The sequence below is a fragment of the Falco cherrug genome, chromosome 1, assembly GCF_023634085.1.
Source record: "Falco cherrug isolate bFalChe1 chromosome 1, bFalChe1.pri, whole genome shotgun sequence".
NCBI lineage: Eukaryota > Metazoa > Chordata > Aves > Falconiformes > Falconidae > Falco > Falco cherrug.
The window spans coordinates 73,375,983-73,393,326 of record NC_073697.1 but is presented as its reverse complement, the minus strand read 5'-3'; the positions used below and the strand labels follow the sequence as shown (position 1 = coordinate 73,393,326).

The 17,344-nt window shown below is 43.4% G+C and overlaps 1 protein-coding gene across 2 annotated transcripts in view; it reads right to left on the bottom strand.

Moving 5' to 3' along the window:
- The window catches only part of UNC5C (unc-5 netrin receptor C), a 261,113-nt gene that overhangs the window by 51,772 nt on the left and 191,997 nt on the right, over positions 1-17,344 (bottom strand). For both annotated transcript variants that reach the window (XM_055713044.1, XM_055713037.1), the window contains exon 4: positions 10,412-10,515. In XM_055713044.1, the coding sequence (XP_055569019.1) occupies positions 10,412-10,515 (104 nt within the window). The remainder of the gene's footprint in view (positions 1-10,411; positions 10,516-17,344) is intronic.

Genomic DNA, 17,344 nt, shown 5'->3' with positions numbered 1-17,344 from the left:
GCAGCTCCAGTTCCCCTATGCCAGTTTGGGTTGATGTGCATCAGGTGTGAGCTGCTTCCAAAGACATACATCTTAGTGGATGCAAAGCCATTGCCCCAAGGAAGGCTTCAGTTAAACCCTCTTTTCCCACAGCAGATCGCTGCAGGATGTGGTAGTCTCACAACTATAGATACTGTATAGCTTAAACTCAGTGGTGCAAAAAGGGCTATGGAAATGGCTACATGTGTCTGCAAGGAACAGGGAAGGAAGAAAAACGACGTAAAACTTTGGAAGCTATGTTTCTGTCACTACAACATTCGTGTTTTACCATGAAATAGACAAGCTCTTAGTCAATAACCTGGTTTTCCTTGCCAGGATGACTAAAATTATTCTTCCTCCTTTCTTGAATCCTAATAGGTATCAGGTATAATCAAGACAGACTGATTCCTGTTCAGTCAACGGCAATATTTACCTCCTTCCTCACCTGCAGGTCAAGCCTGCATGCATTCCAGACTGAAAAACAGGCCAGGAGCTTACCTCTCCACCACTGGCAAGCTGCCACTTAACCCCTGCCTCTCACACAAATGAAATGTCTGTCTTGGGTTTTAATACCATTGTTTATTTCTGAGATGGAGTACAGACTTGAGTCAGGACTCTAAAAGATGCTGCATGCGCTGCCACAGCTGTGTGCACACCACCTTCAAATCCACCTGTATTTTTTCCTGTGCTCTGCACATAGAGAACATCAGGACATCAGTGATGACAGGACTACAGTCTACATGGTCTAAGACTCAGTCCAAAATGTTTCTGGTATGCCCATTCCAAACAAATATTTTAGCAGCCCTTGGCGCTATGCAAGGCTCCATGCTCAAGCATGTGGTTCTCTTTTTCCAGTACTCTGCAACACTTTCCCCCTCCACAAAATTACACACACGCATATTCAGTCTGGGTCTCAACTGATTAGACAAAATTAAAGCTATAAGCATTAAATTGCCTGTCATTCCTGCAAAAACACTGAAGATAGTATAAAAACAGGAGTTGCCAATATCAGGGGGGAAAAAAAAAAAAAAGTACTCTGTATAATTCAGTATACTGCCTCTGGCTTTTCACCAAACCTGTTAGGAAAGCGATCCTTTTCACCTAATGGCTCACAGAATTTGCTAACAATAAAACATTAAGTTTGCAGAAAACAGGACATCCTTTTTTCTGAAAAGTCTGTTTTGCCAGTACATCAGTACTGTGAGTGCATGCCTAAAATCCATCACTTCTACAAGCTACCTCTTTCATATATGTAATTCAGTCTTCTTCTTGTATCCAGATTTTTATGATGTCATGGGTCTGTTCACATTGCAAACTATAATGTCATCAAATCTGAAGGGAGGAGCTGGTGGATGATTTGACAAGACATGGGAATGTCCTTTCACACACATTTTAGCCATCAGTAGAGCAACACAAAAAAGAGTGCACCCCTCCAGCAGTTGTGTTTTCTTACTCAGTCCTTGTAGAAATGGTAACTAATTAAACATACTGCAACATGTGAATGAGACAATTGTTGGTACATATTTTCAGTTACTAACAGTCCCTTTTTTTCAGGTGCAGGTGACTGCAGTGCTCAGCACCTCCAAACCTCGGATTTATTTTTTTGAGGTAATCAGAATGGGTGGGAGCAGGATTTTTCTGTCTTGTAAGTAGGAAGAGATCAGGTATCAAATACAAAAGCGAAGAGAACAAAGCAGATTTATGAATGACAAGTATGCAAACTGTTGTTACAGAAGTTAAAAGCAACAATCTCTTTTGATACCATGTCATTCCCCAAGGCACAGCCCCCTTGCCGAAGTAAGGCTGTTAATCTATGCAATGCAGGAACTGAATTTAATTCCAGTGCCTGAATAATGGTGACTGGGAAACCACCACGGCTGGCAGATGAGGGCACCGGACATTTATGTTCCAGAGACCTGCACCCCTCTGGGCAAGCAGGCAGAGAGGCAGCAAGATACCCACGGGCACTTAAAAAGTGCACAAGATGCTTGTCTTCAGGGTCATACCAAATCACGCCCTCATGGCTCCATCTTTCAACTCTCTGGAGGACATTTCTAGAGTAGATGTTTGCTTTTGCATAAATATTGAGGATGTATATTACAACAGTTTGTGAACAAGTACCTAGCTCTATTTATTCAATTAAATCAGGCACATCCCTCCAACTCTTAATAAATGTACAGATGGTTGTGCTTATATGTAGAAAAACCTGGGCATCAGGTTTTCCTTATCATAACAGAAATCATTTAATTGGCAGCAATACTGGCATGAAGGATGGGGTAAGTGTTCCCTCATGGGAATGACAGCTATGGAAAATTACCACAATGTGCAACTTTTTTCTTACATACCAGCCCACATGGAACAAAGCAGGCATGAAATCCCCATTTCTTCTCTTTTAGTTTTCCACTTCAGAAGGTATTTTTGTTACATTTGCAAACTAACTAGCAAGAGAAGGCCCCTCTGTAAAGCTGTGAGTGCAGTGAATGAAATCTTGACTCACAGCAACCGCGGATGCTGAGAAGCTGGAGGATACCTGAAGACAGCTACCTTTTGGTCAGAGCTCCTTTGTGCTCTGGATGCAATTTGCAGAGCAGTGAGGCACATGGCTCCTGCCAGCTGTGCTGGATCTGCACATCCAGTGCTGCTACTGCACTGGAAAACCTGCCACGAGACTAAGCCATCCCTGCAACCGGCTGAGAAAGCGCATGATCCAAGGTGGCTGTAATTTAGAGCAACATACCTTGTAGCATCTTTTCTGTCATCCTGCTCCCCAGTGAGAGACAGATGTGTTGTCTCTAATTATTCACTGATTGGTATCGGGAGATACATTAACATAATTGGCACATTTGTCCTAATTAAGAGAGGGAACCTGACACATGCCACCCAACATGAAAAGCAAGACCATCAGCAAGAACAGAAAACCCGCAATCGCCACCCCAGCTATACCTTGCGGCTGCAGCCAGACCTGCGCTGCAGGATGTTTCCAGCAGCAGCCTGAAATAAGGCAGCACATGCAGAGACTAAGACTTGCAAAGCCAGACCAGACTTCTGTGCAGAGTAAATGAACACAGGGAACATAAATCACAGAACCGATTACATATGCAGGAAAACCTATTATGGAAGTTAATTGCTGACACAAATTTAGCCGTATCAAGTTACTAGCATTACTAGACACTTAAATTTCTCGGCACACTTGTGTATGAGTGACTGTTTTAGAAACTGGTAAAGCAGAAACACATCTGCTCCAAAAGAAATCCAAGAATGGAAAAGGGATACAAGCTCATCTAGATCCTCTCCTCCTGATTGTATAAGTCATTCCTTACACCTCTTGCAATCTCAAGATGAAAGTCCTGGGTCAAGATGAAAGTCAAGATGAGACCTGGGTCCTGGTCTCTCATTGCCTCATCTGCAGCAGCCTGCCCTTGAGTCATCTTCAGAGCAGGGAGCACCTGCTGAAAATGAAAAGTTTTCCACCCTCTAGACACAGGTGAAACAAGATGCAAACAGCTAGAAGCAGTGAGAGATTTGCCTTAATAAAAGGCAATTTAGGAATCTGGGAGGCAAGACCATTGCACCCCTGCCTTCCTCGTGCCTGGCCGATGCAGCAGGATCACTTTCCATCTGGTGCTGCAACAACACCAGCATTGTGGCTAGTGTTCTCTGCAGCCAGGCCGACCAGTCACGGCAGCACCGCTCACCTTGCTGCAGTCCCTGCTGAGCTTGTGTCACCTCCTACGGCCACAGAGAAATCACAGCTCCCCTGCTTCATCTGAATTGTAACAAAAGACATGCATGCATCCCATACCATATTGATAACAAGGGCACACATACACATGCCAGCAAGAATAAAACATTTGTGGAGATAACTACTGATTTGGACACAGTACAAAATGTGCAAGTGAGACTGAGAAAACTTCAGCAGTTTTCATACAGGCTATTGAGCCAACAGCTATTTCAGGTACCTTTTTGAAGAATGTTACTTGATTTTTGGACTTGGTTTCAAATGTACAGTTTCATCGTAGCAACTACCCACTGAAGAAGATGCTGTCCTCCGTGTACTACTCTCTGGAAACAGATTTTGTACACGTTTAAGATTGGGGGGGGGGGGGGGGGGGGGGAGAGAAAAAAAAAAGAGAAAAGGTAGTCTCCAAAGAGGCTGAAATTACAGCTATGAGAGACTGCAAAACACATATTGAGAATGAGACAGCAAATGCAAACTATCATGACATTTTGGTTAGCCGTTGCTACTGCTTCTGCTGCCAGTAAGAGGAATTTGTGTTCCTGCTGTGGAAGCAATTCCTTAACTGCACATATACCCAGCTTTCTGTTTGAATGCTAAAATGTACACAGGGTGTACATACAGCTGCTGGGTGTCTTCAGCCCTATTACAGCTTTGCTTTATACACAATGGGGAAGTGAAGCCTCACAGAAGAAACTTTAAAAGCTGAGGTGGACTGGTAGCAGCAGATGGAGAACTTTATTCCATAAAGCCTCAAATTCAAATACAGATCATGGCATTATTAACCAAACACTACTATGGCTGCCATGTGGTCACCAGGAGTTGCTGGGTTTCTTTCCCTCATGAAAGAGGGGCTTGAGCTGGAGGTCTCAATGAGATGTCTGTGGTTCTTTGGCTGGATGGATAAATGGATCTCATTCTTCAGGGCACAGAGCTATACGCTTTTCAGGATCATTAATTCATAGGGGAAGAGGATGTTGGGAGGTGGCTGTGGTCCCTGAGGATGGTCCCTTTCCCATTCTTCCTGAAAGCTGCGCAGTACCTGTTATACAGGCAACTCCTCCTACCAGCGTTAAAAGGCATACAGGATTTTCTCCCGGTTATACTTTTTAGGGAAAGGAAATAGCAGTTTTAGAGGCCCAGGGAAATTCCTGAGCAAAACCCAGCAAATACTCATGAAACAACTCTTGAGTGACAGCTGGTGTGCACTCTGCACACCGCATTTTGAAGATACCCCCATTGAAACGTAGAAGCATTGTAGTTCTTCATGCCCGAGGTGAGCACTGCATCTGAAGAAGCTGCTGCCAGCGGAACTGACCAGTCACCAGGTGACTGAGGGTGCTGGTAAGAACTCTTCAAAGCTTTGACAGAGTTAACTCTCACACTTCAGGCACTATGAGGCCTATTAGCTACAGGGAGCAAGAATCAGTCAGCATCAAAGTAGGACCTGATAGACTAATCCTGTTGGCCTACAGAACAGTATCTCCAGGATGAGGAGCTATCTTCTCTAAGGGGAAAGCTGGGAGGTATACTCATCTACCTCATAAAAAAAAATGCAGTTAAAGTTGTTCCCCCCAACTATGTATATTCCAAAAATATGTGTAAGGTAAAGTGCTGCTCTTTCTGAGCACAGCCTGAAGAGGAGAGGTAGTTTGTGTTAGCTCAGCCAGCATCCCATCTTCACCACAAAAAAGCAAGCTCTAGAGAGGATAATCTGGCAGCATTTATGTCGATGCTTTTATAGAAAACCTTCCATTGTAATTTTTTATGGAGGAACTAGAAACCTGACCATTCTCCAGTCCTACAGATCATCCCTGCCTATGCTCAGATCTGGTCACAAAGCAACTTGATTCACTTAAGAGCACGCTCTGCCCTCATTTACACTGGCATCAATGGAGCTGTACCAGAAAGGAAAAGTATAGGGGTAGATCCCATAGAAAATTCAGTTCTCAAAACACTCGATCCTGCAAGAAGACCTGCACATCTTGCCATGGGTTTCTGCAGTGTGGAAATGACCCTGTAGGAAATGTAAAAATAAGGCCACCCAATAAGCTAGTAGTCATCGCATTTCCCAGGAAAGCACAAGACCTAAATGCAAGCCTGCCTCAAGCAGGGGGTTGTAACCTACCTGTCACACTTCTCAAAAGAGTGCCCTGGCCACACACCAGTAGTCTGGGGTGTAAAAAGTATTTAAAAAAGAATAGAAATGTATGGGACCAGATACTGACAGTTGCAGGGAGCTCTGTCCTGTACTTTTGCAGAAGGGCAGGCCTGCATTGCCAGACCTTACCCAATGGCTCTTGAGGGTAAAATGAATGAGCAGTCCTCATTCCTCTTGGGCTGCGCTTCTGCTCACAAGCCCACCTCCCCACTCCTCCTCCCACTGACACCTGAAGGCAGTTCTGCAGTCACAAGGCACTGCAAAGGACAGTGTCACTTCCCAGCTAATTACCATTTGTGGCCACAAACTCCTCTACTTGCTTCTCTTAGAGCTCACTTTCCTGCCAGGAATATAAAACACTGTCTCAGCAACACACACCTGCATGGAAATGCATACACATGAACTCCCAATTAAGGGATAACTGCTGCAAAGCATAAGTGGCTCTCATGAAACAAAGCAAACAGCAGTCGTATTAATAGTCAATTAGCTGGAACAGCCACCTGATGCTGCCTATTTGGAGAAGCCCCCAGCTTCCACCAGTTTTTGCCCATGCAAGAGCAGCTGAATAAAGTCTGTGTCACAGTCATCTTGACTTGGCAAAACACCCTCTTCTGCCTCTTGACTCAGGGATGCTTTTCCCCTTGTTCTAGTTCCTAATTAAAACCATGAATGTGGATAAATATCACTTCCAGTTTTAAACCCAACTGGGTCACCAAACTGTACATTACACCCTATTCTGCAATTAAACTACTCTGTGAAACACCTCAATTATAATTAAAAAAGTAATTATACCCCCGTTAATGGCGACACAAATCATACATTTCAATGAAAAAGTTCGTCTGGCAGCTTATGGCATATTAACCAGTCTTACATCTCATTTATGTTTTGATGTATAACCTATAACAGTTAGCTAATTTCATGTGACTCGTCTCTAACTATATTTTATCATGTGCAATACAATACTGGCATCTTTCAAAGAACAAATTAAATAAGCTAAGGGGTTAATTGCTAATATCTCCACCATTACTGTTGGAGCATGGCAGAATGGGATCTCTCCTGCCTTCTCAGGTTAGGTTTGAAAAAAAACAGCATGCAGAGAGGAGAGTGGAATTGAAATGGATGTTTCTGTTGACACTGGGGAGCTGCAACTGTCAGATTTCTGCTAAGCACCAGCAGCTCCCGCTGAGTCTGGCGGGTCAGACTGCTTATCTCACTGCCTTATCCTATTTCTCCCCATTGTGGAAAGGCAGAAGGCAGGGAAGCATGGCGCTGGGGCAGAGTGTTGCTTGCTTTTATGTCTATTGCTTTTTTTTGGTGTTGTTTTTTTTTTTTTCCCCCACAGCAGGAATATGTGAGTTTGCCCCTTCACCCCTCAGCCCCTCAGTGTGACAGCAAACCTCAGTGTAAAAGGATCTGCCCTGGTCCTGCTGCTTGCCTGGGACATGCATTGGAAAAGACAAAACATTTACCTGGGTGTTTCAGAACCGTAGGTAGGTTCAGCTTAGTAGTGGCTATAAAACTGGGAGAGGGGAGGCATGCCACTGCACACTGGTGCTGACACTGGTTGGGGCTGGTGGGCAGGGGTATACAGCCACAGAGAAGCTGATCTGGTTTTCCCAGAGACTAAGCAAACCCTTGGTTCCTTACTTAGTCCTTACTTACTTACTAAGTGAATGAGCAAGACCTACTTTGATTTGACCTCAGGCCATGAGACTGGTGTACTTTAACACACCTTCTTCTATTTGGATCTTGGGCTTTTGTTTTTTTTCCTAGTGGTCGTGATCTGAGCCTACTCCAATGCTCGTCATGTCCTCGTGGATCTCAGGAACTTGTAAGTGCTGCCTTAAAAGCTTTGCCTACCCATCTCTGTCTTTGTCCTTCTTACCCTCTGGAGCAGCTGTACACTGCTATGCAGTTCAGCTTTTCACTAATAGCAAGATCTGCTCTAGCATTGATCCGTAAGAGCTTGACACAGTTAATTGCAATTAAACATGCTGAGAATGATAAGACTAAATTCCCCAGCTACTGAAAAGAGGACAAAGTGTATCCCTAAGTGTGGTTGTTCCCACCACTTTGAAATACCATGAAAAAAAACCCCAAAATTAAGTGGGAGAATATAGTCAAAGAGAAAAATCAAGGGGAAGATGCCAGGACTCTGGACTCCAGCATTTCATTACACTGAATGTGTATTTTGTACAGTTCCACAGTTTAAGCTTTTCTTCCTCTTTTTTTGGCATTAAATCCAGTGATTACTTCAGAAGCCAGTGAAGTAGAAAAAAAAACCCAAACCAAAACAAACCAAAACAGTGCCCAGAGTGGGAAGAGTGTAAGGTACATTCTCACCAAAGCATTTGGAAAAGCTGCTCACAGCTGCACACATGCATTACCCTACTCTACCTGGAATCAAACCAGTCCTTCAACAACATGGAAAATAGCCTCAGCCTGGTGCTTGCCTTCTCCCGAGTCCTTTCTTACTTAAGTTACTTGTATATCATATCAGAAACTTCTTTAAACAAATAAAAGAAGTCTTAAACAAAGAAGTAATTCATGTCTAAATTAAAATAATCATGTAATCCTTCAACCCACCAAGTTACCTTTCATCTTTCCATTTTTTTTTAAATTTATCTTACCAGATTCAGCAAGTGGCTGTAATAAAGTGTCACATTAAGGTATTCATATTCATTAGTGTTCAGGTCTTTGTTCTTTTAATAGTGTTGGATAGAATCTACAAAGAGGCTGTATTAGGCAGCTGTCCAATCTGGGTGTTTGATCTCCTTCTGACTTCAAAAGTCAGAAGAGAAAAAAAACCAACATTGAGAACAGTTCTTTTGAATGTCAGATGGGGACTACATGATTTCTGAGCCTGCCAAGTGTTAATTGGTGTCTGCCCCGACCAGGGTACAAACAAGATTCAGACCCAGTTAATGTACAGACATGAATCTCAGCTATTGATGGAGTGAGCCAGCATACTAGAAGGCAGGAAAAAGTGCAATTATGTGAGCAACTCACAGAGGATCTTTTCAGAGATCACTTCCATGCATCATGCTACATCATGTTGTTTGGGTCCCGCCTGCCTGACTGGACATTACAGACCTTTCCAAGGGAATAACCACACTGGCTGCTGAAATTTCAGAGGTGCTTGTAACACTGCATTCAAACGAGCTACCCGTCATCATCAATCTCTGTTTCCAGCAAAGGTAATGAAGTTCCCCAGTACCACCCTGCACCACCTGAACAACATAGCCTGTTGCAAATACTCCTGTCATGGCAAAACAGCAAGTTGATTTGATTTAAAGAAGCATCAGAAAGGAAAATAAAGAATTGCTGCTAAGTTCCTGAGGAAAGCCAACTGATTAATATTACAGTTATCAGCAAGTTGGCTCAGCAGACCTAAACAGTCTTTAAAGTTTTGGGATCTCAACAGGGAAAGGAAACAGCCTATGGAAAAAGAAACTGGAAAAAAATCTTCTATGCTAATTATTTCTTCTGATGTTTGTGGACACGTTTCTGCTGTTCTGATTAAATCTAAACTTGGGATAGATGCGGAGGTAACACTTTAAGCTTCATCTCCTGAGAAATCAGTCGTCAGCGCTGAGTGACAAGCACTTTGCTACTTAGCCATGACAGTCTAACTCATCCTAATGCAAATTGGCAACAGTTTCTTCTGTGCGTGGCAGAGGAAAACTGAGGAGAATTCAGATAGGGGAATTACCATCATTAACAATCAATTTTTCTCTTAATAGCCGCCGCGGATTTAGGATTTCAGAGGCCCCCCTGTGACTCAGAGACCCCTCCTGTGTGCAATGAGTCTGAAGCTGGAGCCGCCACCACACTAAGGGAAGCCTGTTCACAGGGACACCCACTGCTGTAGGTGGGCACAGATCTGGCTGAAGGGCAGGCTTGCTCCTGGCAGATGGAGGGCAGGCTACCCACTCCAGGTTTACTTAGATGCCAGTAGGAAAACCAGATAACCCCCTGAAGAAGGATTATTAGGCAGACACATCCCCTGCTTGCCCCTACCTCCTGCTGGGAGCCCACACTGCACCACAGCCCACACTCTTGTGCCAAGCTGGCTGGCTGGGGCACACAAGAGAATGAGCATGTGCACAGACGTGGGGGAAATAAAATCAGGCAAACTAAAAATTAAAGTGTCTTTACACTATGCTTGAAAGTGCCTCTCAGAATAAGTGAAATTTTTTTTTTGTTTAAAAGGAAAAGCAAAGGTAGTAGGCTGGCATTAATATGCCTCAGATATAACTGTGATTTTTGAAAGGGAAGAAAAAACTGAAACCAAACCGCCTGCAGCTCTGCCCAGCAAGGCACCATAATCCAAAGCCATTAATCAGTTCCCGATCAATCTTGTCTACGAGCAGCAGTCAGTCGGCTCTCCATCACCACGCATTCATCATGCCATGCGCTAACTCACTGCACCATTAGCTGCCTATCAGGCCTTAGTGTGGGTGCCCAAGCACCAGGACACTGATGCTGCTGCTCACCTCGGCTACTGGGATGCCTTCGGGGGGGCGGCACTGCAGCAGGACCTCTTGCTCCAGGGACACTTCTTTCCCCAAGGGCTCCTGCTCAAAAGTTTTCCGGAGATCTGGGGATGGAGAAGGAGAAGAAAAAGAATTAGTAGTATTAATAGCTGGTTGTTTAAATTACATTTGATTGTCATACTGCATAGATGTGAGAGATCTTTCTAAAGAGAGAAAATAGCATTACTGCTCCCTGGAAAGTTAAGCACTTGAAAAAGACTGTGACATGTTTTCCTTTCATTCCAACATTAAGCAGTCAAAGGTTTCATAGTGGATTTATTATTTATATTGTGGTAGAGCATGTGAACCCAGCAAGTATCCAAGGCCTCACTGTGGAAGGTCATGTCCAGACAGAGGGAAAAAAAATCGAAGCAAGTCCCTTCTTCAGATAATTTATGTTTGGTAAGCTATGCCAACAAAAGTACTCAAGGCAGCTATGGAAAATTAAATAAATCTGTAAAACTACAGCATGTAAGCTGAGTTGCCTGAAACTCATGGATGAAAGTGCTCATGCTGCCATTTAATGTACTTTTAGTTTATAAGCATTAGCTCTACAGCTTTAGCCAATTTGTCTTCACTTTATCATTATCCGTGTAGCACTAAACAGATAATAATAATAACAATAATTGTAATTTGGAGCTGAACTGTGCTTGGATCCCTGCACAGCACCACAGAAATCTGGCAGGCAGAGAAGGCACCGAATGCACATCCAAATGTTGGACCAGTTCATCATACTGGACAGCTGTGCACTCAGTTTTTTTCATACGCTTCTGCAACATCTTTGCGTTGGTGGCAAAATGGACTTGAGACGTTCCCTCCTTACCCCAGGCTCCATATTTCTGCCATGGAATGGCACCCTTTCCACTGTGCCAGAGGACAGGGTTTTGGAGAACCAAGAACTCAGCCCCACTAGCAACTAGTGATACTTCCCTGCTGCTGGTTCCAGCTGCAAATAGGCATGGGGTCATGTTCAAAGTCATATCAGAGAGCTGGTCCAACTTTAAAAAACCTTGCAAAAAAGTTATTTTTATTTTACTTTTAGTATGAAGTCAGACCAGTTCCTTATGCCAGCTCATGGCGAGGTTGCACAAATACTCGTGTCATATTGGAAACAAATCATATAGGAACAATTTAAGAGCCAAATATTTCATGTTTTGAAGCCATAACCTGTGGCTGTGCTGGAAAACAGATCACTGAATTGAACCAGTTTACAAATAAATCATCCAAAGAGTTATCCTTCATCTAGATTACCTCCAAGGTCTGATTTACAGCTAACCTCTTAAGGAAATGCATCCACACTACCAAAAGGCAAAACCTGGGGCAAGCGAATGTGCAGATGGAAAAGGAGACAGGGTGTCTGCCACCAAAATTAGTTCCTCTGAAACTCACCTTTGGATAGCATGAGACCTCTCTCTCTTAGCCTGTATCAGGAAAAAGTGGTTGTTCTACTACCTGGAACCAAATGCCAATCTAATTGTACCATGGAAAATCTCTGTCATAGCTGGAGATGCTGACTTTAACTTAAGCTGATAAAGTGGTAAACTTCTAATGTCCTTAAACGCATACATCTCCCTTGTGAAACTGAGGCATCTTTGTTCCTCCCCTGCACCGCAAGCATGAGAGAGGCAACCCCAAACCCCACTCCCTCCCCATCACTGGCATTCCTGCTCCCTCTGGCACATGGGACAGGGATGATAGAGCCCCTCTGGTGGGATGGCATTTATGGCCATAGTTTAGGGCACAGAAAGGTAAACTTTGGCAGATCTTACTGTGGCAATATAAGAAATTACTGCCTCCAGCTGTCTGTCTGTCAAAAGGAAGCACATGCCAATGTCACAGCTACCTCACTACAAATTCCATCATTTTAACCTCACGAGTTGAAGAAGGGGGCTTAAACTTACAACATCAGATAACTTCATGGCATAGAGGAGAAGCAAATATCTAGAAGCGATCATTTCTTAGGATGACATGCCAAGCTTCACCAGACTGTGGTTGTCAGCGTCCTTGTCACAGGAGTTATTCCAGGCCAGCAAGGCTCATTCATGTGATAGTGACCTCAGCAAGATAAATGGCCAGATTAGGTCAGTCTCCAATGCCTGTGTGGTATGTAGCTGTGTGGTATGCTGCGGGGTATGTAGCTCCCAGGGCACTGCCAGTTCTAGCATGACCAGCCACCAGCTTCATCCCACCCTTTCTAAGAAGCTAACCAGGGGACATTTGGGTTGTACGGCTCAATTTGAGTAAAACCAAACCCCTCCAGATGCCCTGTGGGTGGGAGTCATTCCAAGGATAAAACGCTCAGTTTTGGCTTGCCGCACTTCTGCATGTTAAGCATGGAGATGAGCAGCTCTTCTGAGAGCTGTTGGGTTTCTGGGGATGTGACATTCTTCCTTTGGCCCAGGCTCCTCGCACATCCTGCGGGCTTGATAGGTAACATGGGCACACATAAAGCCAGATTAACGCAGTTTGCTTTAGATTAGCAAATAACGGGTTATATTACTAGCAAAACCCATATGATCATATTATTGCTAGTTCCACAGGTATTTCCAAAGAAAAAGAATTACTTCCACATCAAGTACACCTTAGTGCATCTAGCGGGTAGATGTATACATATGTTTTGTGCTCTAATATCATGACTGAGGATAAATGAGAAAGTTACCATGCTGGTAATAGAAGCATATAAGGAATAAACAGTATATTAACAATAGCTTTCACATGTTCAGATATGGAGGGATGAAGACAGTAGAGGCAGATTAGATAGATAATAATCTGAGTTTTTTCCTTGACAGATTGGATTACTGTCCTGCCTACCTTCCTGAAATATTAATAAAGCTCTGAAGTTCTCTGTAGCCTCATGTGCACAGTGATCACCTTCCTTATAAAGCACTTGGCTTTTTAAAAAAAAACCCCAACATTAGTGCATACAAAAGTAAATAACATTAGTCTAGAAATGTGTAATAACAGTAAAAAGTCCCACTTTAACCTCTTTGTTATCAACAGCTGGAATTGCTAGGTATGAACATATTTTTCCCTGTGAACCGTTTTTTCCCTTTTCCCTGGGAACTCTTGCAGTAGGTGAGATGAACCTGCGGGACCCCTGGCGTCCCTGGCTGTCCCCTGCTCACGGAGCTTTGCTGTGCACGGACATGTTAACGGCACCATTCGATTTGGGCAGGTCAATGATCCACAAACTAAAAATACACTAAGTAGGGGCCTTGCCATAATAGACAGTAATGCTCTCAAAGGAGCCATTAGATACTATTCAGTAAATTATACTAACTGAGGGGCAGGGGGAAGGAAGTGTGTACTTGTGTATTTACAAGACTGGCAGCCCTTATACCCTATTCTGTTTGCTCCCTCCCACATGTTCACAGCTTTATCTCACCAGAACTACCCACCACCTCCCGCTGCAGCCATGCCACCTACAGATGGCAGCTTTTTTTACCTAACCAAGGCAGTTTTACCTAACCAAGAATAGGGTTTGCTGGTTGTAACAGCCAAACAAGCTAACAAGATGTTTTTTGCAAGTGATGAAGAAGCAGAGGGCCTGGACAAACAACTTTTTCACCTGCTCTAACTATAACGAAACACCCTGTTGGGACAGCAAAGGGTTTTGAAATAACTGGGTTTTTTTCTATGGCCCTTGCTATGACTTCTGTGGATGACGACGACTGCCTTCTAATTCTTCAGCCTTCATCTTCCTTTGCCATTTAACCATTAGTCATCATGGCAACTTTGCACTGTTGATCAGGAGTGGGTGAGCTTGCTAATGTTTATGTGTAATTTGGATCATTCCCACTTAGACTTTACACTTTTTCAAAGTGTCATATCAGTTACAATTGCTCACAAGCAAGGGATAGATTTTCCCAGAGAATGGTAAAAGATAAATAAAATACATGCTATTACAAAAAAAAAAAAAAAAAAAAAAGTTTTAACAATCTTCATAAAATATGCCTGAAAAAGCAAAATAATAAAACATTTGATCCATTCTGGGTCAGGACCTCTTTGCCTGTGAAGAGGCAGTTGAATTATTAAAGCCTCAGGTTGGCAGTAGCCCTGTTAATGCGATCCTGAGAGTGAGCCTTCTCTACCCTCACCTTCAATAGGGAGAGACACAAGAGAGAGGCAGTTGCACTTTCTTTCCATTATTATTTTGGTAATGTGGAATAATCCCTGACTGTCTGTGTTAGCAATACTCTTCCTCCCCTTATACTGGTAATATTGCTGCCGCAGCTCATCTCTTCTGGAGCAGAGTGAGCCCTGTGAGACAGCAGCGCTGAAGGGTCCATTTTTTTTTTCTTACCAGCTCTCTCACCTATTTCACCCAGCTGCAAGTGGGGATGTCATAGCTAGGCTCAGGAGGAAACCTGCACCCCCATCAGGCATTTTCCCCCGCCTCTAACTTCCCTTCAAGGCTGTCTTCATAAAAAGAAACCAAGGAGAAGAATTAAAATTCTGGTCTGCCACCTTGAGCCAGACTCTATCTTCTTTACTAATGCATAGTCTTAGTAAATTCAGAGGGGGCTCTTGTGGCATATATCGCAGCACGTTTACAGCATACTTAAGATAAGACTTTCCTCCAAGACTCCTGAAATACTCCTGCACAATCCTCTCTGGTAAGGACAGATGGCTGCATTCAGAGCTGCATTGAAATGAGAGAATTTTCACAAGCATAAAACTGAAACAGTATACTGGGAGATCAGAATCTCAGTGCACACCATATTGTTTTCTTTATTCTTGAATCACTATGCTTTTTGGGGAGAGGAGCATTGGAGCTTAATTTTGATGCACTGCTAAATGACTTCCTTTTGTGTTTAACGCATTTTTAGCTTACAAACCATGGAAAAGTTGCATTTACACCTGCTAAAGATAATAGCTTCTACAGGAACTCATGGTATTTCCCCGTTTCCTTTTCTACCTGTCAACTTCTATGAAAGAGCAAAGAATGACCCTGTTCTTTTTTTTTTTTTTAATCAAATGTATTTTATCTCTTTGCTGTTCTGGGTTTTACTGTGATGGGTGGGTGGGCAAAACTTTAAGGATATCTTCTATCATTTCTGAGAAATGTGGTAAGAGGCAGTCCAGATGCCTTCAAGGCAGTGTTAATGGAAGGGTGACTAATGAATGAGCATGAAAAACGGACACTTGTCAGCCAGGAATTAGATGTAAACCAGAAATGAACAGAACAATGCAGCATTACTGTCAGGGAAAGATGGATTTCTGCCCTTGGTAGACCTTAAAGACTCTGTGCTCCTAGTAACTCTTGTCAGCTTTCCTTCTACAACAAACAATTCGAAAAATGAGCAAGCTTTAAGAGCACAGAAAGAAAACCCACATTGTTTTCTATACAACTTTCATATTAACTATGCCTATTGAGAGAAGTACATTTGGTATGTGCTTTCAGAGAAATAAGGTTTTAAGAATGTGAAAAGACCTTCTCAAGAAGTATCTATTTCCCTACAAAAGATAGCTTGATTTATATGGGTAGGTATATACAGGCATCCATATAACACTACAACACCAAACACATCATAAGCAAAAAAACCCCAACAATTAAAACACTAGAAATAAAGGAACTATGGCTTGGTATTATAACCATTATTAGAGGATCAATATGTAGCCAAGCTTTCCGTACCTCCTACCACTGAGAATGTTCTCAAGAGGCACAGTTCAATGCTGCTTTAATTTTACCTAGGCTAATAAGAAATATCCAAACAGAAAAATAATTGTGGAAAAATGCCACTGATGTTCTACAAAATGAAAGAGGATCCACATGCTTGTAAAACATACCTCACTGCATTTATTTCCAAACTTGGGTGACATGCTGTGTTAGAGAAACACGACTAATATTGTAAAACTAGCTTGATCCTCTTCCATCACTTTCCACGATGCAGGCGGAGTTAAGAGACACCTTTTACTGCAAAAAAGGCATTAGAAACTGCATTGCAATTCCAAATGTAAGAAACCATGTGCTTACAGGCATAATTTGGCCTCTCTTTTCTGTTCACAGCTGAGCTTACGACCTTTGTGTGTGGATCAATCACACTGATGTGCAAGTAATGGAAAGGTTAGGTACAAAAAACTATTTTTTTTCCCATTTTGTCCTTGTGTGGTTCCAGGTCTCTGTTGTTAATTAGATCCAACCAGATTTATACTGAGACAGTCACAGGAGTGTCAGCAGTCTGTAACACAGGGGATCCCTCTAAAACCTCTGTCAACTGCTTTTGTAAGTGTGGTGCCTTGCCCTGCAGAGTCTCCTGCTGTAGCAGCCACGTGCTGGGTTTTGATCAAAGCCTCCTGCCCTGCTTCAGCACACTGCTGCTCACAGGGTGGGATCGTGCACGGACAGGGCTCTGCTCTCCGCTGGCCCAAGCACCAGTGGCTGGAGCTGAGGACAGAGGAAATAAGGCAGCCCCTCAGACCCCCATCTTTATGCTCAATACACAACTCTGTGCCACTCTTTCCTTCTCTGGAGGGGCTGTTTCACATCTGGCTAGCCCTAAAGACAAATGCCATGAGGCTGCCTCCACCACGTTCTGTCTGGAGAGGCACATCGTGGACAGCAGAGCTTTCCTCATTCCAAAGACACCTGGCAGCCTGCGGCTCAGGCTGAGCTTGTCTGTAACCCTCCAGCAGCCCAGGGAGCGAGACCTCAGGCTGCCATCATAGGATGGCCATGAAGCAGCATCAGCTTTCACAGCCGAACAGCTGATGGGGACTGGGACAGACTTCTTGGAAGTGCACAACATGTTTTGGGGATGCAGGCTGCTACATCTGCTGACCTGAGGTATGGAATAAGGTAACAGATTTTGCTTGCCATGCTACAATCTGCAAGATGCTTTGCCTGAGCCCAGAACCTTCTCCCCTCTTTTATTCCCTACATATTTACAACCC